This window comes from Carcharhinus amblyrhynchos, chromosome 4 (assembly GCF_965287045.1).
Source record: "Carcharhinus amblyrhynchos chromosome 4, sCarAmb.v2.hapA, whole genome shotgun sequence".
Taxonomy (NCBI): domain Eukaryota; kingdom Metazoa; phylum Chordata; class Chondrichthyes; order Carcharhiniformes; family Carcharhinidae; genus Carcharhinus; species Carcharhinus amblyrhynchos.
In genome coordinates, this window is record NC_137327.1 from 76,298,295 (window position 1) to 76,325,771 (window position 27,477).

Here is a 27,477-nt window from a genome sequence, read left to right on the forward strand (position 1 = left end):
TATACACCCCAGTTCTAGGCTTAATGCAAAACAAATATGATCGTGTGATAATGGACCTTGCAGCTTTGCCATACTGCTGTGACTTAGTCCTTTGGATGGGGAATTGAAAGTCTGACATCCCTGTCCTGGAACTCCCAGCACACCTTGAAGTAGAAAGAGAACCACTACTGGCCTCTAGCTTTTAGCCAGCAAACCACTTTAAGGGACAGAGGCACTCCTTGCCTCCAATTACTAGTAGCAGCCATCGAGAGTTAAATTTCCAATGCCAGAGAGAGAGAGAGAAATATGCTTGCAGTCTGGAGTCCTAACAGCTTCTAACAAAAATTGAAAGTGAAGATCTATGTAAGAAAATTGTCCAAAAGCACCTGACGTATTCAAACAGTCTTTTCCCAAAAATTCAGGAGGGTTGTAAAACTCCAGGACATTGCATTAGGCCCAAATTAAAAATAAACAAAAAACTTATTACATGGCTCTAGCAACAATAAATAAATATCGGCACAGACAGCTTGGGCCCATAATAAAAAAAAAGTTGCTTACAAACTGCAAAGAACATGCTTAAAATACTTTTCTTTATGGCACAATGGCATCACAAAATATATCACAATTAATTTGCTGCTAACACTTCATCAAGGCTTCAGTTTTACCAAGAATGCACAGATAACAATGACAAACCTTTGAGTGGAGGGTTTCTTTTGATTCCTACGTGCTAAATTCCTGCATGTCAGCCAACAATTCAGTGTTTCTAATGGGATTGTAGGTAGGGTGCTCATCACTGGATGGGATAACATTGGTTAACTGGGTTACGGTTTCTGTTTTAATCCAAATCTCAATTCTTAACCTCAACAGCTAATGTCAAAATCTTTTTGTTGAATTTGGTTCACTGTATTTGCTGGCTTTTTGAAGGAATTATCCAATTAGTCTCACACCAAAGGACCACATGACCTACACTATAAGGATTGCAGGAACAAGAAGGCAGCTCACCACCACCTCCTTGAGGGCAGTTAAGGATGAGTAATAAATGCTGGTTAGTGACACCCACATTCCATAAACTAATAAATAAAAAAAACCTTTTTCCTCATAGCCCTGAATTTATTTTCTTTTTCAATTATATATATCTAATTCCACCACTCTTATAGCCAATTCATTCTAGATCATAAAATGCTGAACAAAATAATTTTCATTTACTCTTTTTGGATAAAACAAAGCAATTCGGCTATGGAAAGCATTTTCCCATTTAGAGAATAGCCTATGCCTTCGTTCCTCCTTGCAAAGTGCAAAATCTCACACATTTCCACATTGCATTCCATCTGCCACTTCTTTGCCCACTCTCCTAACCTGTCCAAATCCTTCTGTAGCGAATTGTGGTAGCCATACTTTATAAAACCATAAGAAATAGGAGCAGAATTAGGCCACTCGGCCCATCAAGTCTGCTCTGCCATTCAATCATGGCTGATATTTTTCTCATCGTCATACTCCTGCCTTTTCCCCATAACCGTTAATCCCCTTATTAATCAAGAACCTATCTGTCTCTGTCTTAATGACACTCAATGACCTGGCTTCCACAGCTTCTGCGACAGAGTTCCACAGATTCACCACTTTGTGGCTAAAGAAATTCTTCCTCATCTCTATTTTAAAAGATTGTTCTTTTATTCCTGAGCTTGTGCCCTCTGGTTCTAGTTTTTCCTGGTGGAAACATCCTCTCCGTATCTGTTCTTTCCAAGTTTCGCATATCCTGCATTTTTCAATAAGATCGTCCGTCATCCTTCTAAACTCCAACTAACACAGACTCAGCATCCTCAACCATTCCTCATACGACAAGCTCTTCATTCCAGGGATCACTCTTGTGAACATCCTGTGGACCCTTTCCAAGGCCAGCACATCCATCTTTAAATATGGAGCCCAAAACTGCTCACAGTACTCCAAATGGGGTTTAACCAGAGCCTTATAGAGTCTCAGCAGTACAATTCTGCTCTGTATTCTAGCCCTTTCGACGTGAATGCTAACGTTGCATTTGCCTTCCTAACTGCCGAATGAACCTGCACGCTAACCTTCTCCTTAGTAATGGCCACTCACCTGTACCCCTGATTCCCCTGGAGCTCTGGCATCCCACTGGTGCCTTCCACGGTGAAGATTGATGCAGGGTAACTATTTAGTTTCTCTGCCATTTCTTTGTTTCCAATTATTACTTCTCCAGCCCCGTTTTCCAGTGGTCAAATGTCTATTTTTGCCTCTCTTGCCTTTTATACTTTGAAAAAAACTCTTCCTATCTTCTTTTATATCACTAGCTAGCTTTCACTTGTATTTTCTCTAACCCCCACCCCCAATTATGGCTTTTTTTATTGTCCTCTGCTTGCTTTTAAAAGCTTCTCAATCTTCTGGCTTCTCACTAATCCTCGCCATTTTGTATGCTGTTTCATTTGCTCTTATGCTGTCCTTGACTTCCCTCGTCAGCCATGAATGCCTCGTCCTCCTCTTAGCATCTTTTCTCCTCCTTGGGATGTGTTTCTGTTATGCCTCCTGAATAATCCCCAAAAACTCCTGCCATTGCTGTTCCACTGTCTTCCCTGTTAGGCTTCCTTTTCAATCAATTCTGACCAGCTCCTCCCTCGTGTCTTTGTAGTTACCTTTGTTTAATTGTAACATCATTACATCTGATTCCAGCTTCTCTCCTCAAACTGCAGGGTAAATTCTATCATATTGGGGTCACTGCTCCCTACCTAAGGGTTCCTTCACCTTTAGTTCCCTAATCAAGTCTGCCACACATCACCAAATCCAGAATTGCCTGTTCCCTAATAGGCTCTGTTACGAGCTGCTCCAAAAAAGCGCCTGAGACATTCCACAAATTCCTTTTCTTGGGATCTACTGTCTAGTGATTTCCCAGTCCACCTGCGTATTCAAATCCCCCATGATTATTGTAATATTGCCTTTTTTGTATGTCTTTTCTATCTCCTGATCTGTTTTCTGCCCCACATTGTGACTATTACAGGGGCCTGTATGCAACTCCCATCAGGGTCTTTTTACCTTTGCGATTCCTCAAATCTACTCATCTTCTGATCCTATATTGCTTCATGCTATCGATTTAACTTCATCCCTTAGTAACAATGCAACCCAGTTCCCTTTTCCCATCTTTTGATAGGAACACGTATCCTTGGAAATTTAGATTCCAGCCCTGGTCCCTTGCAGCCATGTCTCTTGTGATGCCCACGACATCGTACTGACCAATTTCAATGTGCACAACAAGCTCATTTACCTTGTTCCGTATACTGCATGCATTTAGGCACAACACCCTCAGTCCTGCATTGACCACCTCCCTTCTCATACTTGCCACCTCTTTTGCTCTGCCTGAAGTTAGATTCCTGCCACCTTCTACACTATTACCTGGTCTTAAACTAATGCACGATCTACAGCCCTGGTTGTACGATTCGCCACGTCTCTGGTCCTAACGTCATTCAGATGGAGGCGGTCCCATCGGAACAGGTCCGCTCCTTCCCAGTACTGGTGCCAATGTCCCATGAATTCAAACCTATTGCTCCCACACCAATCTTTGAGCCACGCATTTACCTCCTTAATCTTATTTGACCCTGTGCCATTTAACTTGTGGCTCAGGTAGTAATCCAGTGATTATTAGCTTTTTGGTTCTGCTTTTTAATTTAGTCATTGGTAACTACGAGGACCACGACAACTGGATCTTTGCCCTCCCACTCCAAGTTCCTGTGCAGCCCAGATGAAATATTCTGAACCTGAGCACTAGGCAGGCAACACAACCTTTGGGATTCTCGATCCTAGTCACAGAGAACAGTGTCAGTACCCCTAACTATACTATCCCCAATTATGATTATATTTCTTTTTTCCTCCCCCCGCCCCACACACACACACACACACACATGCATATTTGAATGGTTCCCTGTACCACTGTGCCATGGTCAGTTTGCTCATCCTCTTTGCAATATCCATTTCCACCCACCTAGGGAGAAAGAATCTTGACCCTTTTGTTCAAGTTCAGGGACTGAGGCTCCTGCAGCCCTACCTCCTGGGTATCCCTACGTGCTTCACTCACAGCCACACCTTCCTGTCCCTGACCACTGGCCAAATTCAAGGGATTTAATCTAAGGGGTCTGACTGCCTCCTGGAACACTGTGTCCAGGTATCTTCACAACTGGTTTTGCTTCAGATGAAAGCAGGATGGATAGAATCCATGCAGAATCATATGGGTGGGGGAAATCGAAGCTTATACCTTGCGCATATGCTTCCTCTGAATGTGTAATATTTTCAGTCATCCACTCCAGGCAATGCTTTTTAGGCTGAACGTACCTTCCTTAAATGTTCCATGTCAATTACTATTGTCTTTCCCACATTATTGACTGACTGCAAATTATCTGTCAATCCCAGGTCCATCGTTCTTATGTTCCAGCTTGCAGCGTGCAAAGCTCAGAATCCAGGTCATCCGCTCTGAGCTGGAGTTCCTCAAGCAACCAACACTTAATACAGATGTGCTCACTGGGAACCACAATAGGATCCACCAGCTCCCACATCATGTGTGAACTAACACATCATTTGACCCTCTATCTCTATTTAATTAGTTTTTAATTTGGGTTTTAAATTTAAACTATTTTTATTATAATATTCCCTTATTACCATAACTGGTACATAACTGTACCCTTGGTCACGTTGAGAGCGGAAGGGTGTTTAACATTTTATTTTCAGGAAAATGGTCATCAGGTGGTGGTTTATCCTAGGAAAGCAAATTATTCCTATTCTCATTGTGTAATTAAAATGCAGAAATGATGCATATTTAATTGCAGTTTCTGCATAGTAAATTCTTGAATTGATGCTGAACAAGTGGATGGAATCCATTGCATACCAGGAAACAAAAGAGATTTTGCCAACTGTTTAGTTGGCAAGCTGGAACATCAGGATGATGGGAGTTCCACACACATGAGGACGGTCTCAACAAGGATCTTGGGTTCATGTCGCACTATCTGTAACTCCCAACACTTGCCTGGGTTTGCAAAACCTCACTCACTACTGTCTGGAGACAATACACATCTCTTTAACCTGTGATCAGTGCTCCTTCCACTCACATTGTCAGCCACTTCAAGACTTGAACAGCAGGTTAGGTGTAAAGATTCGAATTCTAATCAGTAATCTGTAAACCGTCTGTGCTTTATATGGTCTGCCTGAGGCCAGAACTCTCCATTCACCTGACGAAGGGACTAACCCGAAAGCTTGTGCATTTATTATCAGATAAATCGGTTGGATTAAAACCTGGTGTTGTCAGACTTTTTACTGGGCCTGAGATTGACAGATAATTTGAAGTCGGTCAATAATGTGGGGAAGACAATAGTAATTGACATGGAACATTTTAGGCTGAACGTACCTTCCATTGCCTAGGGTGGATGACTGAAAAAAAATTACATGTTCAGAGGAAGCATATGCGCAAGGTGTAGGCTTTGATTTCCCCCATCCATTTGATTGTGCATGGGTTCTCTCCATCCCGCTTTCAACTGAATCAGAGCCAGTTTACCTGATGAGTATCCATGTATCATTACTGTTCTCCAGTATAGAAATGATTGAGGCTCTTGACATTATTAGGAGAATCCCTCAGTTACAACCTTTTTTACCTACTGGGGATTTTAACACTATCTGTAATTTTGGGTATGGCTGTCCAGCCCTGGATATCATGTCGTTGAAAGGTAAATGATAACAGACAGTAATTCAGCTTTGTTGTACCATGGATTTTGTGTAACAAACACGTTTGAGAACAGATTATACCACTCGGAATCCTGGAGACATCCAAGATCAGAACATTGGCATGAGCTGCATCTGATCATTACCAGAACATCTCTGAGCAACACTCTGAACTCATGCAGCGATCACAGTGTTGACTGTGATTCAGATCACTCCCTGCTGTGCACAAGGGTTACAATGCAACCTTTGAAGCTTTTTTTCATTCCAAGCAGAAAAGCCACCCTTGTATCAACTTCAGCCATGCTGCCTACCAAGGTGAGAAAAACAATTCTGAGGCTCAATTGATCAGATGTTCAGTAGCATTCTTACATAAAGTGCAGGGCAAAATGGAACATACTTTGAAACACCATCTACAATACCATACTCGCAACATATGAGAAGCAAAAGTGGAAAAATGCAGAATGGTTTGAGGCTAATATTACTGTCATATTCTGTCATTGGATCCAAGCAAGTTTGTTGTTATTAATTACAAGAGAGGTACCTGAGACAAGAATGAATGTGCTTCGTATGGTTTGAAGTAAATGTTCAATGGAGTGTGTGGTGATTTGCCAGTAACTACTGATTACAAATTTGCCAGTGTCCAGATATCCTTCAACACAGGGAATGCTAGGGGCATGGATGAAAGGATCTAAAAGACAACAAGCTCATCAACAAAGAACATTGCTCTGTTGAAAGCTAAGGCAAGAGAAGTCATCGCCAGTTGCAACAAACAGGATGGATGGACCATTATTTTGAGTTGTATTTCAGGGAGAACACAGTCACCCGGGAAGCTGACACATCTTGGAAAGTCTGCCTGGCATGACACAGCCGGATGTCAAATGCACAGTGATGGAGTTTAGAAAAATTTTTGGCTCATTTGTGTCATGAAAACATCAGGGAAGTCCAAGAAACTTGATTGTTTTCCTTCTGGTGATATTCTGGTTATGTATTTTAAACTATAGGAATATGCAAGATAATTAAAGCAGAGACAGAACCTGATGCAACAGATGTATTTGACATGTTAATAAGCCTCGCAACATTGCAAACAGATGTTTACTAAGGCAATATAGCAACAATGGGGGCAGAACATGAATAAGTTTGAATAATTGTTAAGGATTCATCAGAAGAGATACAAGATGTGAAGGAAAGATGCCCAGAGAGAAGGTGCATAACATGAGTTTGCTTTTAAAGTTCAAAAGCTAAATGAAGATGGAGGTAATTAAGACTGGTAGAGTGCTATTCTAAAGAAGTTAGGTCAGATGAGAAAGTTTAAAGGGAAAAACATTTAAGGAGATGTTGAAACCTCTGCGGAGAGGTTTTATTTCCGATTTCAGCTAACCGCAGGAATAACTTTGAGCGAAGGAGGTTTAAAGGATATGGTGGGGAGGATGAGTGAGGGGGTGGGGGGGGAGATGGTGGTGAAGGTAGGACCAAGCTATTGATTTGGAAGACCAGCCATCATCCTAATGAATGGCATAGTAGGGTCGAATGGCCTCCTCCTGCTCCTATTTTCTATTTTCTCTTTTCTCTGCCAATCCAAGCAGTTAGTGTGAAGAAAGATTGATTTGAAAAGCAAGCTGCTCGTTTACATCGGAAACAGCCCTAAAAGAGACTGTGTGGTATCAGTTACTGGATTTTTATAGGTCTTAAAATCTACCAAGTGTTGTGGTACAGTTTGGGGAGCATTAGCCCTGAAGGTAGTTGAGTTTAAAGTTGTTTGGAACTGTTTTAAGGTATTGATACTGTATAAAGCTTTTGGCTGTACCTTCTGACCTGAATCCCGGTTTAGGCCGAACGTGTGGCACACATGCACGTTGCCACAATTTGGATGTCCCAACAAGTGAATGTGCATGCTGGAAGAGCATCAAGTTTGAACTTTGACCTGGGTTTGAAAAGCTGCCGGTAACTACCATCACTTGGGTTAATGAGTGGTGAGTTTTTCCCTTATTTATTTGCATTCATTTTTTGGTCTGCCCGCCTTCTCCGACCCCCTTAATCCCGCCACTTTGCCCCCTCAGCCCTGCACTCTCTGACCACTCTTTGTCCCCCTCTGACCTGCCTTGGCACCACCCTCTGCAACCTGCCTTGGCCCTGCCCTTTGCCTGTCCCCAGCTTGGCCTCGCCCTCTGCCCGCCCCCACCCAGCCACCCGCCCTCTGCCGGGGCCCCCCTCCTTGGCCCCGCCCTCTGCCGGGGCCCCCCTCCTTGGCCCCGCCCTCTGCCGGGGCCCCCCTCCTTGGCCCCGCCCCCTGCCGGGGCCCCCCTCCTTGGCCCCGCCCTCTGGCCCCCCCCCCCCCCCCCCCCCCCCCCCCCCCCGGCCCTTGCCCCTCTCTGCCCCCAGCCCTGCTCCCCTTAACCCCCGCCCACATCCCCCTTCTTCACGTGAGTGTTCTTTTTCTAGTTCTCAAACATTTACTTTATTAAAATCATTATCAGGGACATCATTCTTTGGATTTCAAATCTCTCTTGTCAGTACAAATTGCAAAGTACAGTTGAGATTATTTCAAGTTTCCCTTCTGGGATTTGAACAACCTGGCACTAATCATCGACCATGCCCTTAACACTTGCCATAGATAGAGTTCCAGGTGCTGATGCTATTCCACTTGAACTCATAAAACAAAGGGAACCAGAACGTTATAGCATGTGTATGAATGCCTCTGCTGGTATAAGGGCCCAGTGTCTCAGATACGTGTAATGCAAAGATTGTGATTAAGAGTGACTGCAATGGTAGCAACAACCAATGAGACATTTCTGCTGAGATTGTGGGGAATGACTTGCCTGTACTACCCTTTTCAGACTGCAGGTCTTGGCTGCGCACATTGACCTTGATCCTCAGTGTGTTTCAGAACTGGGGGGGGTCTACAGTTGGTATGATCTTCTTAGCCTAGCAGCTGTGAGAAAAATGCCGTGAACGCCGTAGATTATCCTATATTGCTTACCCCAATCTCACCAAGTCATTCAACCAGAGCAAAGGTGGTTGATTTAAGCTGCTGGGAAAAATTGGCCACCTGTCGAAACTGCTCAGTAACTTCCTCTTTCCATTACAACATGGGGCAACATTAGAGCACGTTGAGATCCATCTTGAGCTCAAACAGCTTGTATTCTGGCATATTCTTTGGCATATTCTTCTGCTATCTGCTGCTGTGATCAGCCTTGAGATCATCCAGACAGTGTTTACTTACATACTGAAACTGATGGAAAACTGCACAGCCTTGCTCACTTGAGATCCAAGACAAATGTTCAATAAGTCCTCATCAGAGTTGTTGCACTTGCATTCCATATTGAGAAACACCTTCTGCAGCAAATGGAGAGAGTCTTTCTCACCTGTGAAGAGCTTAGTTTGACTGTTAGAAGATTGGTTTGGCAAGTTAGAAGGTGTTTAGATTCCAGACTGGATGCAGTGTATTTGTCTTTCTCCCTAGTATTGGAAATAATGCTGGCTAGTTGGAAGTAGTCTTTCTTGTCTTTCTGGAGTAAAAATCTTGCTGTTGGTGGTTTACTAGTTAGAGCCAAGCAGTGCTTCTATCTCTACCTCAAGGAATGCTGGGAACTACAGGACGGGGAAGACAGAGTTTCAATTCTCCAACTAAAGGACTGTTCGTAGCAGGTATTGCAGAGCATGCAAAATCCAACATTGCATGAGCATACTGATTTGCTGTTCTAACAGGGTGTTTGTCAGGGTTTGTTTGGCTGGAACAATATATTTAACTGTTAAGGTATCTACAATATCTTGATTCTTTTTCCTTGTTTATTAATTGGTAAAATTTATTGCTAACTTTCTTACCATATGTTAACTGTATTCTTAAATAAACATTGTTTGATAAAAGCATCCTAGTGGCTCACTGAATCATACCTGGAACGAAACCTCTTGTGCTTAACCATGCCAAAATTCACAGTGCAAAATTTATAATCTTGGCTGACTTCATAAAACATCATGGAGTTTCTGACCTGGATTATAACAATTCGGGGCTCTTTTGTGGCATTAAAATCTATATTCCTTGATTGATTTGGGATTATTGGACTCAAAGACAGTGCATAGTGAGCATGTTTGTATTTTCTTTTCAGGTGTTATGTTCAGGTTTAAATAGGGAGTGCCTTGTGGAATAAAGGCGGTTTGAGGCTAAGACGTTCCTGGGAGTGGAATAAATACAAAAAGTGACTAAAACAAAATTTTTGGAATTGACATTTGACATTAGCTGACAGTGTAAGGAAGGGGGAGATAATTGTGGCGATAGCTCAGCATTTAAAATTGCCAGAAACAGTCAGACTCATTGGAAATGGCTAGAATTCAATTACAAATGAAATAGCTTGAACATGTAAAACAAATAAAGCAGCTTGAATTTGAAATGAAAGAAAGGGAGGCCATTGCTGTAGAAAAAAAAACAGGAAGGGAGGAACAAAAAGCATGAGAAATGAATTGGCTTGAATTACAGGCAAGGGAAAAAGAGAGAATTTGAATTTCGGAAATTGGCAATAAAAAGAGAATGTCAGTTAAAATTGGCAGAGGTAAAGAGAACAGTAGTTTGGATATTGTGATGAGGAAGATGAAGAAGAACATTGTAGTCAAAGGCTTAATGGGGATCTGTTTAAATATGTCTAAGCATTGCCAGGGTTTGATGAGAAGGATGTAAAAGCCTTTTTCATTGAATTTGAGAAAGTGGCTAAACAAATGAAATGGCAACCGATCACGTGGATATTACTGATTAAAACAAAGTTGGTTGATAATGCTAGTGAGCTGTTTTCATTATTATTGGAGGAGGTATCTGGGAATTATGAAGTGGAAAAATCCATCTTAGGTGCATATGAACTAGTGCCAGAAGCCTACAGATGGTTTAGACATCTAAAGAAAGTACCTGGTCAAATGTACATAGAATTTGAAAGGATTGAACAGACTAATTTTGATAGGTGGATAAGAACTTTGAAAATTAACAAAATGTACAAAGCTCTTAGAGAAATGATTATTTTGGAGGAGTTTAAAAATTCATTTCCTGACATAGTGAGCACTCATGGAAGAGCAGAAGGTTAAAACTGCAAGGTTAGCAGCAGAAATGGCACATAATTATGAATTAGATCATAAATAAAAGTTTGGTTTCAATTTCAGTTTCAGCCTGTGAGGGATAGAAACTGGGGAACAGAGAAATCCTCAGGTAAAGGAGGTCTCGTGGGAGATAACGAAGACCAGGTACTTCAGGTTAAAAAGAAAATACAGGAGAGTGGAAGGGAAATAAAAAGCCTTGGATGTTTTCACTGCATTAAGTTAGGCCATGCAAAGGGTTGGTAGTTTAAGAAAAGCACTGGGAAGACTGACAAGGCAGAACAGGATAAGCCAGTGGGGTTTGTTAAAAGTCCAGTTGAAATGAAAGAGGTGCAGAAGAATGTATAGCTTGGCCAGGAGTTGAATGATAAGAAGATGCCTGATCTCTTTAAAGAATTTACTTGTGTTGGTAAAATTTACTATGTACCAGGAGGAGCAGATAAAGAAGTTAAAATTTTAAGCAACATGGGAGCAAGTCAATCTTTGGCAAGAGATGAGGAGTTTTGTAGTTTGGAAGGAGTATTGCCGGAAAAGTTGGTAGTGTGTAGAATTCAGGAAGTTAGTGTTCCATTATATAAAATGAGGTTGGGGAACCCAATGAAGAGTAATGAAGTGGTAGTAGGAATACTAGAGAAATTATCTTGTCCAGGAGTACGGTTTTTCTTGGGTAACAATATAGCTGGATCACAGGTTGGAGTGATGCCTACTGTGGTTGATAAGCCAGTGGAAAATCAAGCAACTAAGTTGTTGAAGGATGCGTATCCTGGGATTTTTGCTGATTATGTGGTAACAAGGTCACAAAGTCACAAGTTAAAATGATGAGAAATCAATGAGCGAAGATGAGAAAGTCGAAGTTCAGTTATCAGAAATTATTTTTGATCAGATGGTTGGGGAAAAAAAACAAGAATGGGTGGAGAACAAGGTAGATATTTTTAGTTTGGGAAAGTTGGCAGAGTTGCAAAGCAGGAACTAGTAATAAAACAGTTGTATCAGAAAGCGTACACAGAAGAGGAATCTGATTGTATAACAGAATGTTGCTACTTTAAAATTAATGTCGTAATGTGGAAATGGAGACTTTTACATATTCAGGTGGATGAAAAATGAGTAGAAGTTCATCAAGTGGTGTTGCTGTTAGGGATAGAAAGGAGGTGTTACAGGTAGCACATGAGTTACCAGTAGGAGGTCATTTGGGAATAAGGAAAACTCAAGCTAAAATACATATACCTTTTTATTGGCCTGAACCACATAAAGATGCGGTTAAATTCATGTCACACATCAGGTAATAGGGAAACCTCAAGTGGTGGTAAAACCAGCACCCTTAATACCCATTCCTGAATTTCAGAAACCTTTTGCAAGGGTCTTAATTGATGCATAAACCCCTCACTAAAATGATAAGGTGGACTTAATTAAACACTTTGGAGTTTCTGACCCAAATTAGAACAACTAATAGCTTGATTCCAGCTAATTAATTTCAATTTTTTGTTTAAAAAAGGAATATAGTTTAGAAGGATTCTGCTACCTCTTACGTAAGTCTATTGCACCGATGTGCTTGAGCATGATTGTTATTTGTTACTGTATTGTATTTCATAACTATTATTACTACAATGATGCGGTGATGATTGTCAAAACATAATAAACATGCATCTTCTCACCTAACACTTCATGTGTATGCATTTTAGTGTCACTTAGTAACTTGTGTACCATTACTCTGCTGAGCAATTTTCAATTCCTTTATTTCTCACATGCAGAGAATGTATGTACAGCTATTTTCAGTGACATCATGCAACTCTCTCCCACTTCATTAAGATCCATTTCCAGTACTTCCCACATTCATCGCTCCTTAATAGTCTGTTCAGCTTGCCACCACTATCCCAATGCTTTCAATTGCAAGATCGCATTCCCATCTCACTTCCATAATCCCAACCCACACTGGAAAATTTTGGAAGTTGCGTTTCACTACTGCAATAGGTAATGACTACCCCATTCTGCGTTTCTTTTCAGAATTCCGGAGAAACATCCTTGTCTCCTTTAGAGTTTGTCTTAGTTTACTGCAGTTTGGATAACATTTGTCACAGAGCTAAACACGCACATTAACAATCCAATCCACTTGGTTGCAGTTTCCATATCAATGTGGGCATGGATTAATGTAGAATCAGAAGAACAAGTAACTTTATCCCTGAATAGTTAATAGCTTTGACCGCAATCAACAAAAATAATTGGCTGTGATAGTTATACAACATAAAACAGCATTTCCTCAACTCAGTTGTAGCCAAGACCATGCTAAAACTGCTGTTTTCACAAACTGTGTATGAGTTCTCTTATCTGTTTGATTTTAATCACAATTATTTAATCTTGAGTAACATGAAACTTGTAGGGAATTTCACATGTTGAAGATGATGGTTTGTACTAAACTTTGTTGTGTGATAAAGTTGGGTTACAGTTGATGTTTGAGCAGCATATGCTCTTTAATTACGATGTCGTATAGCAGGACTCCAGTGCTTGGCATGTTTTGTCAATCTGTCAGCTTTAGAACATTGTGAATTGACCACAGCTCTGTTAATAACACCATAACAGGAAGGTGAAATGGCCCCAGAGACATAAAACAAAAATAGATTATAGTTTGGCTTTCTGATTTTCAAGTTTTGCATTTCCCTAATATGCTGTGAGCAAATATGATTTTGCAGGGCAAAGCCAAATGTTTTTCGTTTGAAGACTTGGGCTTTAATTGGGAAATCACATCATATTAAAACAATGAACTCAATACCACAGATAAATGACATCAGTGGAAACAAGCCTTTTTATCTAAACCTTGTGGAGGTGAAATCTTTTTGAATGAATAATCTAATGTATGATTAGGACAACTTATTTCTATTCCGCAGTAGTTTGGTTAAAAAAAGTTCAAGTTTCAGGATTTTTGGATTTAAGCATGATTCTTTTCAATGTAGAATTATTGGTTTAATTAACTTAAACCTTAAAAGTAAAAAAGATATAATATTCTCCTGGATGAAGCATCTTTCTCTATTATACTCTGAAATCTTGAAATGCTAAGTGCTCATGGTTGTGTATAGATTGGATGTTTGGCCAACTGATTTCCTAGGTTTGGTTATATTTTTATTTCTAACCACAGTAGACATGAAACTTTACTTTCTATTGTTAGTAATATGGACTTGGTAACTCATTCACACAGCTTTCATCAGTTTAGTTCATCAGTTTAGTTCATCAGTTTAGTTCATCAGTTTAGTACACTATATGCTGTAAACTCCACATTGTGTTATGTCTGCAAGAAGTATAAGGATATTTTATTTTACTATCAAGCACAAGTTCTATTTTTGATTTGTCTCAGAAGGGATGTGTTTAAAGCTGCAGAGATTAAGTATTTTTCAATATGTTGAATCTGGGACCTTATTAATTCTTAGGTTACAAAATGGCTCGAGTTGAAAACAAGGTTCATGCTTTTGCATTTGATCAGAATTAAGAATTGAGGAAGTTGCTTGCCCATAAGAGAGAATTCCTTCTGTATGTGACTGCTAATTTACCCTGAAAATTAACACTTGTTATTCACAATCCATCCTTGAAATGATGATGTGCCACTGTTGTATTTTTGTTGGGTTTTCAACAAATTTGGGTCACTTTTTTCATCAATTTTGAGGCCCTGTTTAGCCAATTACTATATGCAAAAATGATGTGAATCATGTAGTTTAAAAACTGGATTTATTGCACTTTTCAACAGCCATACATTACACTACTCATCTAATTCTAGGTTTGTCTTAAGAGCAGTAAGGTCACATCAAATTCATTTTGCTTAGAAGCAGTGAGACGAGTAAGCATATTAGCTTTGCTTCAGTGCCCTGACTGAAACCTGCTCATCACAGTTGTGACAGATGAATTTGAAAGATGTGGCTGTAACTTCGCAAGTGTCCGGCTGAGCAGTGAGTAATCTTCAGCTTGTGTTCCTGGACTGGAGCTTAAGTAAGTGGACATGCAGTTAACTAAGTTCAAATTACTCTTCATAGAATGCTATATCATGTAATGTGGTGTGATGTGCTCCATTAATTTGAATTTGTTTCAAAGATGGCACTTAAATTTGCATAGGAGTAGTGTGTTGCTGTCCTGAAAAATATAAATTAAACCTCTACTAAAGACAAAAGCCCTATTTCAGCTTTTCAAAATAGCATTGTTTCATCATGTTGTGTAAGGTGTATTGACAGCCAAACTCATGATAGGTTAGGCATTTGATGTCTTCAACAATGCTTAGATGCATTAATGTACCTACAGTGAAGGAACTGACATTGTGTAGTTACCAGGTATCAGGCCCAAGGGTGCATTTGGGAGCTCAGTGTTTCAACTCACACCCTCCCTTAATCTTGCATGGCCTACCAAACATTTGAAAGTAGGAAGCTGAATTTAAAACTAACTTTAACTACTTGCAGGTTAGTTATTACTTGATTTTGCTCTGGATATTGCTTTGATTCTGCAAGTGTTTTGTGCTTTCTATGTTTAAAGTTACAGCTATGTACAGGGTGTGGTGTGGCCGATGCTGAAGGATGTTTTGTAGACTGAAAGTAATTGCTCCCAGACATACATGTGTAGGAAAGGAACTCTCTTGGAACATAGTGGAGAATGAATAAAGGGCACACAGAGCAGGAGAAGCTGCTTGAAGAGGGAGAACGAATGAGCTCAACAAGAGAACTTTTCCACCCAATGTGATCACAGATCAATTCTCTTAACCAAGCCTCGGTGAGGAACAATGCGTGAGTTGTCTGTACTTTAATATGGACAACCTTGTTGAAATTTGCAACCCCCTCTTTAGCCACAGCTTCACCTTCGGAGTGGAGCAAAGCACCACATTGGCACAATCAAAATCACAGCTTCAGGCAGTGAGCTTTTCATGTGTCTGGATCCTTTGAAGCTTGAGTTTGGAGATATTTGCAACATCTCCTAGTTTGCCATCCACAATTACCTAAGAGAGTTCGCTGAGACTATCAATGAGAGCTAACTTTTTTACTCTTGCTAGAGGGAAATGGGTAGAATGAGAACACATCTTATGCTTCCCCATGGCAAATGGTACCATTAATTATGTGCACATTGCTTTGCAGGCACAGTGTATCTATGCTGCCCACCATTGAAATCAAAATCAGTTCCACTCCCTCAGTGTCCAACTGGTGTGTTAGCTTCAGCATGCAGTGTTCAGTATCCTGGCAGCAGTCATAATGCTATCATTCAGTGGCAGTTTGCTGTGCCATCTACATTCGGGTCATCACAACAAAGAAAATAACTTGGATGACAAAGGCTATCTGCTCCATATATCTTAGGGTAACACAGTAGTTAGCACTGCTGTCTCACAGCACCAGCGACTGGGTTTGATTCCTGGCTTGGGTCACTGTCTGTGCGGAGTTTGGACATTCTCCCTGTGTCTGCGTGGGTTTCCTTCGGGCGCTCTGGTTTCCTCCCACAGTCCAAAGATGTATGAGTTAGGTTGATTGGCCATGCTAAATTGCAGCTTGGTATCAAGGGGATAGCAGGGCATGTATGTACAGCTGCAGGGTTAGGGGCTGGATTGTGGTCGGTGCAGGCTTGCTGGTTTTAACAGCCCCCTTCTGTACGGATTCTATTCTATGATATGCGGCAGAACTGCATTGAAAGCCATGCAGTCACATGAAATGTGACAGGATACTGTGGTTTACTCCGAAAAAGTGCTTTTTATTTGGAGGAGCTTTGCAGTATTTGGCAGACTGGATGTCGAGATTCGTTATGGTCCATTGCATGTTTAAAATGAAGTTTGTTTATTAGTCACAAGTAAGGTTTACATTAACACTGCAATGAAATTATTGTGCAACTCCCCTAGTTGCCACACTCCGGTGCCTGTTCGGGTAAATGCACCTAACCAGCATGTCTTTCAACCTGTGGGGGGAAACCAGAGCGCCTGGAGGAAACCTGTGCAGACACTGAGAGAACTTGCGAACTCCACACAGACAGTGACCCAAGCCGGGAATTGAATCTGGGCCCCAAGTGTTGTGAGACAGCAGTACTCACCATTGTGCTACCGTGCCTCATCTTGCCAGCGTGATTGGGCAGTCCTTGCAGCCATATGACCAACAGCTGAAGCGCAGGAGCATATGTTGGGGGAAGAAAAAGGGGAGAGAGAAGGCAACCAAAATAATCATTTTCTTGGCTATGTGCCTGTGAAGGGCTCATCCCACGATGATACCAGTAACCACAGTCCCCATGCACTGTTTGCCAGAAGTCCCAATCCGTAGCTTACCTTCCCTCACACTGATAGTTGCGGCATCCACTTTTACTCATTGCTCAATGAAAGTGTCACAGTTAACTTATTCCAAACCAAATTAATGAATTAAATAATTCCATCTTGTTGACAAAAGTGAATTCCTCGCCTTTGTATTATTGCCTTTCCTTATTGCCTGTCTTCAATGTACCTTTGCCTTGTCTAATACAGCTATGCAGTGTGGCTGGTGGAAGGCTGCTGCCTTTCATTGGAGGAGACTGCAGATGGCCTTGGAGAATGACCCTGAATAGTTCTAGGCTTAGAAGGCTGCACAATTTCTTCCTGGAGAGCGGTTGACAGGTAACAGCTGGAGTATTGGTGGGTGTGGGAGGTGAATCTGTCCTCTGGCAAGAGCACTGCAAGTTGTTCTCCATAGTGTCACTGCTATTTCCTTTTGGGGGTGGGGGCATCTCAATGTTCCTAGTAAGGTGTTGAATGAAGATTAATGGGCTGCTGTGGTACCTTGCGAGTCCTTTTGCACACTGTAATCAGCAATGTGATGAGCATTTAGAGCTTGCGTGATAGCCAATATGTACTTCCTCTGAAAGTCAGATCCTTGGTGGCTGCTGCTAGTGCTTAAACAGAAGCTGCAACATCAGCTATCAGGTGTTGCATCATGGTTTTATTTGTAAGCCTGTGAATGGTGTTGGCCATCAGTGCGATGTTTGAAAGGATGAACTTCAAGTTCATTCTGTGTGCCAAGTTGGTGTTGGACCCTGCCACGTTGCTTGACTTAGACATGCAAACATAGAAACAGAGGTAATAGGAGTAGGCCATTCAGCCCTTTGAGCCTGCTCAACATGATTATGGCTGATCTTAATGCCGTACTCCGTACTCTCCCCATACCTTTGACACCTTTAGAGTCTAGAAATCAATTTTCTTATTAAATGTATTCAGCGACTTGACACCTTTATGTGGTAGAGGATTCCACAGGGACACCACCCTTTGAGTGAAGACATTTCTCTTCATCTTAGTCCTAAGTGGATTTCCCCATACCCTGAGATTGTGAGCATTTGTTTTCGGATCTCCCAGCCAGAGGAAACAACATCCCTACATCCAGTCTGTGCGGCCCTGTCAGAATTTCATACATTTCAATTAGATCTCTCGTTCTTCTGAATTCCAATGAATACACGCCATTCTTTCCTCATATGACAATTCTGCCATCCCAGGAATCAGGCTGGTGAACCTTCAATGCTCTCTCTCTATGGCAAGTGTATTCTTTCTTAGATAAGGAGACCATAACTGTCCACAGTACTGGTGTGGTCTCACCAAGGCCCTGTACAACTGCAGTAAGACTCCCTTGCTCCTGTACTTAATCCTCTTGTGATGACATTTAGTGGCAAGCTTCCCAATGCACTGAATATTTTATTGTGCATATCCCTCAGTGTTCCTCTATTGGTTGCCCCATCAAAATGTTCATTTGAGTCCTCTGCAACAGTACTTGCTCTCCAGTGAGTTGGTACATGTGCTATCCTCGTTCCCTGTGTTGGCTGGAAGCCACTCATGCCAGGTATCTCTGCATGTGTTCATCCTGGCTCCAGACTATCCTCTAAAATATTCTGTGTCAGTATTTGAGCTGTTGACTGCAAATGTGAAATTTAGTCGGTATGTCTTCTTTATCACATTTTTCCAACAGTGTCTAGCCAGGTTTCAGTTCTTGGATATCTGAAAAGTCAAAGATACAGGAGTAAGATTGTGTGCAAATGATGGGCATTAACTGGGGATTCATTTGTACCTCTTTCATTAAGCACGGACTAAAACTGATTCCAAAGTCAGGAGGTGCTTGACACATAAACTTTGTAAATAAATGTTCATCAAAGTGTGTAAAGATTGGCTCCAATTCTGTCCTTCAACAGGCTTTCTGGAATATAATGTGTAGTTGTAGATTTTATTGTTTGAGCCTTCTGTTTTGTATGTTGCAATTTTCCTGTCCTTTGACATATCCTATCTAAGGATTTATACCTGTACCTAGGAGGATACAATCAATATCTCTGTAATTTTTGTTATTTCCCTCAGCATCCTAGGGTGCATCACACCCAATTCTGATGAATTCAATGTTTCAAGATCTCTTTGTCAATTTTTTTGCAAACCTGGAATCTCAATTACTATGGCTTTGGCAGCATCCCTTTTCTTCGTGAAGACAGATGCAGAGTCATTTTGTACTCAACCATGCCCTCTGCCTCCATGCACAGGTCTCATTTTATCCCCTAATTCTCTCCACTTATTGCAAAGTTATTATTTATTTACCTATGTAATAGTATTGTTTTAGGTTAGCTACCAATTTCCCCTCATACTCTCTCTTTGTCATTGTTACACAGAACATAACAGCACAGTACAGGCCCTTCGGCCCTCAGTGTTGTGCTGAGCTATGTCCAATCCCAAGATCAAGCTATCCCTCTCTATAATTCTGGAGTGTTATTTCATTTTCTGTCTGAACTGCTACATTCAACCTGTTCCCACTTATTTTGTTAACTTGATATTTAACCCCATGCTTGTCTCATTTTTTGCCTCATCCTACTTCCTGTGCTGGATATTTCCCTGTCCAGAGGAAGGAATGGGGGATGGTCCCAATGTATTCTTCAAAAGAAAATTGGGTAAATACTTGAAAAAGAGAAAACAAAATGAGGAGAATGGGAAAAGAGTGACAGAGTGGGACAAACTGAATTGCTGTTGGAAAGAGCTAGTGTGAACTTGGTGGATGAGTTGGTCTCTTGTGTTTAAATATTTTTTGGAGTTACTTGAGCTCAATTTGCTGGACAGCTGGTTAGTGATGCAGAAATGATAATAAACGTGCATTTACAGTACGAGTTTCAATTCCTGTATCAGCTGAGGTTATTCATGAAGGCCCCATATTCTCAACCTAGACCCTTGTCTGAGGTGTGATGATCCTCAGGTTAAAACACCACCAGTCAGCTCTCCCCTCGAAGGGCAGAGCTTCCTATGGTCATCTGGGGCTATAGTTATATGGCGACTTTATCTTATCGGCATAGCTGTGACTGGAAAATCCTGGAACTCAGAGTCTCCAACACACTGTTCTTCATTCTTCAGATTTTCCCAGGTCAAAGTCACTCACTGCATGATTTCCACAACCTGATCCAGCCACTATACTTCTCCCCTTTTGAGACTTACAGGCTGCATTTAGGTAGTGCTAACCACTCACAATATTGGCTTGCCATTGACACTTCCAACTAATCAAGTATGTGGTTAGCATTTAGATAATTGAAATGAATAGGCAGCATGATGCTACTGTGTTTTCTCTATCGCAATCAATGGGTGCAGATTAATCACTCTACTCAATCCCGACACCTGTTCTTGAGTGCTATTAAGTTTAGTCCTTTAAGTGTTAATTTAGTGAACGTACACCAGTGCTGTGCTCTGTTAATGTCTATAATCAGTATGTTTTGTAAGAAAAGATGTGTGTATTTTCTTACCCTTTTAATGTATATTTCAGTTAAATAATTCAGCAGCGTTAAAAGTTTAGAGTTTAAAATGAAAAAGGTTAGTTATCCTCACAGGTTAACCCAAAATTAACATATCAGACATACGGTCTCACAAGTGTGCATGTACACATGCACTTTTACAGACTCAGTCTCTGATATACAATTTTCTGTCTCTCATATGGCAGGCCTGTAGTTCATAGAATCCCTATAGTGCAGAATGAGGCCATTTGGCCCATGGAGTCTGCACCAACCACAAACCCACCCAGGCCCTATCCCCATATCCTCATGCATTTACTGTCGCTAATCCCCCTGACACTGAGGAGCTATTTAGCATGGCCAGACAACCTAACCCGCTCTCCTTTGGACTGTGGGAAGAAACCGGAGCACCCGGAGGAAACCCAAGCAGACACGGGGAGAATGTGCAGACTCTGCACAGACAGTGACTGAAGTTGGGAATTGAACCCAGGTCCCTGGCGCTGTGAGGCAGCAGTGCTAACCACTGTGCCATCCGTGCCACCCCATAGTTTTATGAATCGATTTGATGAGTTAAAGTTGAAGCAAGGTACTTGACAAATGAAGACTTCGCAGAGGGCTGTGTGATTGAATATCTAAGAGTTTGATTCTCGGGTAAACTTTGAAACTGGAATGGGTTAGACAATTTGGCTGCTTCTGATTCTTACACTGGCTGACTGGATACTTCTTGTGAATTTGCTGGGTCCTGGGGTAATTAGGGTGCAGTCCCTGAAACTAGTTTGGATTACATGACTGCTGGGTTAACAATTTAGAGGCACACGTTGCCTAGTTTTGATGGGTCGCCATCGTGATATAGTGAGAAGTTGATTGTGGCCGTTGCGTTTCAATTTTCCTATTTCTTCAGTATGACACTGGAGACGGACACTCTAGAAACTCAGTTGTCTCTAAGTGTTGGCTGGTCCTTAAAGAATGAAAATTTCCATAAATGGCTGTGAGGTATACTTGCCCAAGTCCATTTGTGTCGTATTCACCACAGACTTGACACTGTCTGTAGTTGAAATGCCTAAAGTCATGTAACTTGTGGCATTTACCTGAAAAGCTTGTTTGTGTGCCATTTTTAAAAGCATTGATTGAAAGTTCACAATCTGACATGTCATTACTGGGCATGACAGCATTCTTACCTCTTTGAAAGTTCGGTATTAAAACACCACTCGTAGAATAAGAACATAACATAAGAAATAGGAGCAGGAGTAGGCCAACTAGCCCTTCGAGCCTGCCCCGCCATTCAATAAGATCATGGCTGATCTGTCGTGGCTCAGTTCCACATTCCCGCCCTCTCCCCATAACCCTTAATCCCCCCTCTCATCAAAAACCCATCAACCCGCCTCTTAAAAATATTTAGCGAGGCAGCCTCCACCACTTCAACGGGCAGAGAATTCCAGAGATTCACCACCCTTTGAGTGAAGAAGTTCCTCCTCAACTCTGTTCTAAACCGCCTCCCCCCCCCTTTATCTTGAGGCTGTGCCCCCTAGTCCTACTATCCTTTCTGAGCGGGAAGAGTCTCTCCACCTCTATCCTATCCATCCCATTCATCATCTTATACGTCTCAATGAGATCTCCCCTCATTCTTCTAAACTCTAACAAGTACAAGCCTAAACTATTCAGCCTCTCCTCATAGCTCAACCCCCTGCAGAGGAGGTTTACTAGGCATCAGCCTAGTAAACCTCCTCTGCACTCTCTCCAAGGCTAAAATATCCTTGCGTAAGTACGGCGCCCAAAACTGCACACAGTACTCCAGCTGCGGCCTCACCAATGCCCTATACAGCTGCAGCAAGACCTCCCTACTTTTATATTCAATCCCCCTCGTGATGAAGGCCAGCATCCCATTCGCCTTCCTGACCACCTGCTGCACCTGCAAGCTGGGTTTTTGCGACTCATGCACAAGGACCCCGAGGTCCCTCTGCACCGTCACCTGCTGCAGTTTTTCTCCACGTAAGTAATAATCCTTCCTACCATTATTCCTACCAAAGTGGACCACCTCGCACTTACCAACATTAAATTCCATTTGCCATTTCCTGGCCCATTCGCCCAGCCTATCTAGATCCTTCTGTAGACTCTCCCCACCCTCCGCACAATTTGCCTTTCCACCAATTTTGGTGTCATCAGCAAACTTCGACACCCTACACTCGGTTCCCTCCTCCAGATCATCTATATAAATGGTAAATAGCTGAGGCCCCAGCACCGACCCCTGGGGCACTCCACTAGTCACCATTCGCCAATCCGAATAGCACCCATTGACCCCCACTCTCTGCCTCCTATTTGACAACCAGCCCTCTATCCACGCTAACACCCTACCCCCAACTCCATGCCCCCTGACCTTCTGCAATAACCTCTTGTGAGGTACCTTGTCAAACGCCTTCTGAAAATCCAGAAAGACCACATCCGCCGGCTCTCCTCTATCCACCGCCCTAGACACATCCTCATAGAACTCCATAGAAGATATAATGTCGGCGTGCCCTTCAGTGCAATGCTGAAGGGGTACCTTATGCTATCTTCTTAATGAGGGTGTCCTTAAGACAGAAATAGATCGGTTCTTGATTGATAAGGGGATCAGGGGTTAAGGGGAAAAGGCAAGAGAATGCGGATGAGAAAAAAATCAGCCACAATTGAATGGTGGAGCAGACTTGATGGGCTGAGTGGCCTAATTCTGCTCCAGTGTCTTACGGTCTTATGAGTCTAATGAGATGGTGAACTGAGGTCCAGTCTTTCCTTTCAGCTGAGTATAAAGAATCCCAGAGCATTAAGTCATAATTGTACCCATTCACAATAAATTGGCTGCACTTAAAAAAAAAACACAACCGTGTGAAGGCATTCAAATGCATGTTTGTTATAATTTCTGCATAGGATAATGTTTGTATAATTTAGTTTGAATGGGGTATGGGTGCAATGTATATCGACCCACTTATTAGAAAGAGTCTAAAATAGGCCCATTGCTATGATACATCTGCTGTGATTTTCTGCTGTTGTGAACTTTACCGGGATCAGATTAGAAAGATGTTCAGTGAAAGAAAAATCACAAGGAAAAAGGCTGCATATATCATTACTGTTCGTGACTCCTTCCTGTGCATAAATTAACTGTTACCTCCTTATATCCCAATAGTAACTACACTTCAAAAAGTACCTCATAGTCTGTAACGACCTTTGTGATATCCTAAGGTCATAAAGGATGTTATCTACATGCAAATGCTTTCATGACTTTAATCCAAGTTTCACTTGATTTATCAATTATTGTGATTGTAAAAGAATAAGTAATCTTGTTTCAATTTATCATGTTTCACAACTCTGCTTTTTCATCATTGTTTGTGAAGGGAAACATTTCAAATTCCTCACAAGGCTATCCCCACAAGTTTTATGCCAGCCTGCTATTACACAGATGGTATTGGATAGAGGTGTCAACAATCATAGAACATAGAAAAACTACAGCACAAACAGGCCCTTCGGCCCACAAGTTGCGCTTAACACCTCTACCTACTTAGGCTTACCTATAACCCTCAATCCTACTAAGTCTCGTGTACTCATCCAGAAGTCTCTTAAAAGACCCTTTCAAATCTGAATCCGCCTCCACCACCACTGCTGGCAGCCGATTCCATGCACCCACCACCCTCTGAGTGAAAAACTTATCCCTGACGTCTCCTCTGTACCTATTCCCCAGCACCCTAAACCTGTGTTATCATTTTGACACTTTGTGTTTTTTGCAAATAATTTTGTTTTGAAACCTATTAATCAGTGTCCAGAAATGTTACACTTGAATCATGTTAAGTTTTTATCATTTAGTGGAATTGTGTACTTCATTAAAATCATGATAACTTCCATTCGTTGTCCATTTAAAATAGCACTAAAATATTTGATGTCTCTTTGTAAATATTAGTAGGAAAGCCAGATCTTCAAATATCTTTATTGTTGTAATCTATGTAATTAGTGTGATGCCATAGTAATTTAACAATGGTTTGCATTATTGGAAAATGCCCATGGTGATTCCTTTTGCTTAAAATTCTAGAAAAACTAAAACATGAAGTTCTTATACTTTAAGAAAGGTGGACAAAATGCTGATTAAATCAATATTCATCGTTTTGGTAAACCAAGTGGTAACAGAACAAACCAGGAGCTGTTTGAAATGTAATTGCTGTCTCCTAACTATAGCCACATTTCTGCTCGTGCTGTTTCAGCCTGAATTCTCAGAGACTAGGTTCTATGAATCTGATGGGTGAGTTGCTAATTCCTTATTCCATTGGCACATCCATTGACTGTCTGTGAGCCTACGAGTTGGAAGTTAGATTTGGTAGTTGCTCAAGGCATTCCCTGTTAGGATGTGACTGAAAGTGCATGTTAATAATTCATGTAGAGCTGTATTAAATATCATAGTTGGACTAAAGTATGGTTACATTGGAAATTTTGAAACTTTCTAATTCCTGTTATACTTGCAGTGATGTAAGTGATTTTCATCTGAGTGGCACTAATAATTAAGATTATAAATTTAGTGATGTTGCTTTGCACGTTAGTTGTTTTAAGAATGAAATTGTTAGACTACCAACTCCATTTGCTCCAAATTGGATACAAGTAGAAGGCGTTTTTTAAGGGAAGCTAGATTGACACATGAGGGAGAGAGGAATGGAAAGATATGTTGTTACGCTGAGCTGGAGTAACATGGGAGGAGGCTCATGCGGAACATAAACACCGACATTGATTAAGTAGGCTGAGTGGTCTATTTCTGTGCTGTGAAATTCAGTTCAAGTAAAATAAATTATCCGTGTATCTGATCAGAAAACAGGTGATAAATTGTGATTTGTTTCCATCAGAAATTTTCTGGAGTTATTTTTTACATTGTGACTGAAACACTGTTAATAACTGTGCATGTGTGCTTCAGGCTTGTAGTGGGTTGCAGTGTGGGTGTTTTGGCATATTGAACAGAACGGTGTGTCTTTATTTCCACATTTGAGTCATGAATCCTTCTTTTCTGGATCAATTCCCAGTTTGTTCAATTTAATTCGTTATGCACAAGGCATTTAGTGCACAGCACACTATTATATAACAGAATTTTGTTTGTGTTAATGTGGCATGCAAATTTTTTTCCTGTTTGGTTCCGCATTCATGTTGTCTGTGATATGATTTAGAAAAGGCAAAGGAAGTTAATGTATGGTAGTGCAGTGTAGTAAATTAGTAAAATACAAGACAAATTGAAATAAATTGAATCAGCTTGTAAAACCTTTTATACAGTGTAAACTCACAAATATATAACCAGTTTAACAAAATATTTCCTTGTATCTGTTGTTTGCATGTATAAAGTGCAAGAAAAGCCGTTTATTGCATCAGTCCAAGTGGCTAATTTGTATGTAAAAATTCCCTACTATTTCATCCTTTTGAACTATTTCAAATTGTTTCTTACTGTTTCTGTTTAACTTCCTTAACTCATTTTTACATTTAGCAACATTTACTTTATAGTTTGTAGCAGGATATGTTGTGCTTTATATCATAGCCTTGTCCTGTTAAAGGACTTTCCTCTGATTCATAAGCAGTTCCATGAGTGATCAGCAATTGCGGCAACAAGAGTTTTAGAACATCTTTGTAGTTGAGTGTTTGCAGTACTGTTGTCAGTATCCAATTAGCATTTGATCTTTCCTCAGGTAGATGAGATTAAGTTGCTTTGGCTTTGAGGGCTGGATGCAATTTAGATTTACAAGGATGTCGCCTGGATTGGGAGGCATGCCTTATGAAGATAGGTTGAGGGAGCTAGGTCTCTTCTCCCTGGAGAGACGAAGATTGAGAGGCGACCTGATAGAGGTTTATAAAATGTTGAGAGGTATAGATAGGGTGGATTCTCGGAGGCTGTTTCCCAGGGCTGAAATGGTCGCTACGAGAGGACACAGGTTTAAGGTGCTGGGGAGCAGGTACCAAGGAGATGTCGGGTAACTTTTTCACCCAGGGTGGTGAGTGAATGGAATCGGCTGTCATCGGTGGTGGTCGAGGTGAACTCGCTGGGGTCTTTTAAGAGACTTCTGGATGAGTACATGGGATTTAATGGGATTGAGAGTTATAGATAGTTCTATGGCCTAGTAGGTATGGATATGATCGGTGCAACTTATGGGCCGAAAGGCCTGTTTGTGCTGTAGTGTTCAATGTTCAATTCCACAAACTGGTCATGGCTCCTCTGTGTGAGTAAGCACTGGCACCTTTGCAAAGCTGTGCAAATGTGTTACTGCTCCAGTGCACCAGTCCCCGGTCCAGTTCTAGCTCTCTTTCATCTTGCTGGGCACCAGTTACGATTCAATACCATTATTTACATGTAAGCCTTGGCAGTGAATGTTGTATTATTTGTCCTTGAAGTACATCGGACTGGCCTTGAGCAAAGTCTGATATTGTCGTCATCTCATGTTAGACACACACTGCCCATCAGATGATTCAGTGGATGGTGAGCTGAAGCAGCAGTGCTGAGTGATTTGTCTCCTCATCTCATCTGAGAATACTGAGACTAATTTTAGTTGTGCAGGTTTATTTGTGGGCTTTTCTGCACTTCCTTTTCCTGTATATCTATTGGTTCCATGATGCGACCAAAATGTTCTTGACTTCCTATCGTTCCTTATACTAAGCAAAAGAAAAAAAATTATCAATTGGTCAGCCTATTCACCTGATAACTGAGATTATTTTTGCTGAAATATAATGCTTGGCTGCCTCTTGATGTTTAATTTTATAGCTATATTTTCTAAATGTTGTATCATTAGGATGAAGGAAGATTCAAAGAGATTGCAATCACACATCATGTGAAGGAAGGCTGTGAGAAGGCTGATCCCACACAATTTGAGTTGCTGAAGGTTCTGGGTCAGGGATCTTTTGGAAAGGTAAGTGCTCTGTAATCTTAGTTACAACACGTTGTTGAGGGAAGCTTGATCAGTCTTTGTTAATCAGGCAGGAATTCAAATGAATTTGTCCATCTCGCCCTTTTTCACTAAGTTTGCCTATGCAATT

General features: G+C 41.2%; 1 protein-coding gene across 2 annotated transcripts in view; it reads left to right on the forward strand.

Annotated features, from left to right (window-relative positions):
* Positions 1–27,477, forward strand: part of LOC145342128 (ribosomal protein S6 kinase alpha-6) — a 120,929-nt gene that overhangs the window by 30,851 nt on the left and 62,601 nt on the right. For both annotated transcript variants that reach the window (XM_080187380.1, XM_080187381.1), the window contains exon 2: positions 27,234–27,350. In XM_080187380.1, the coding sequence (XP_080043506.1) occupies positions 27,234–27,350 (117 nt within the window). The remainder of the gene's footprint in view (positions 1–27,233; positions 27,351–27,477) is intronic.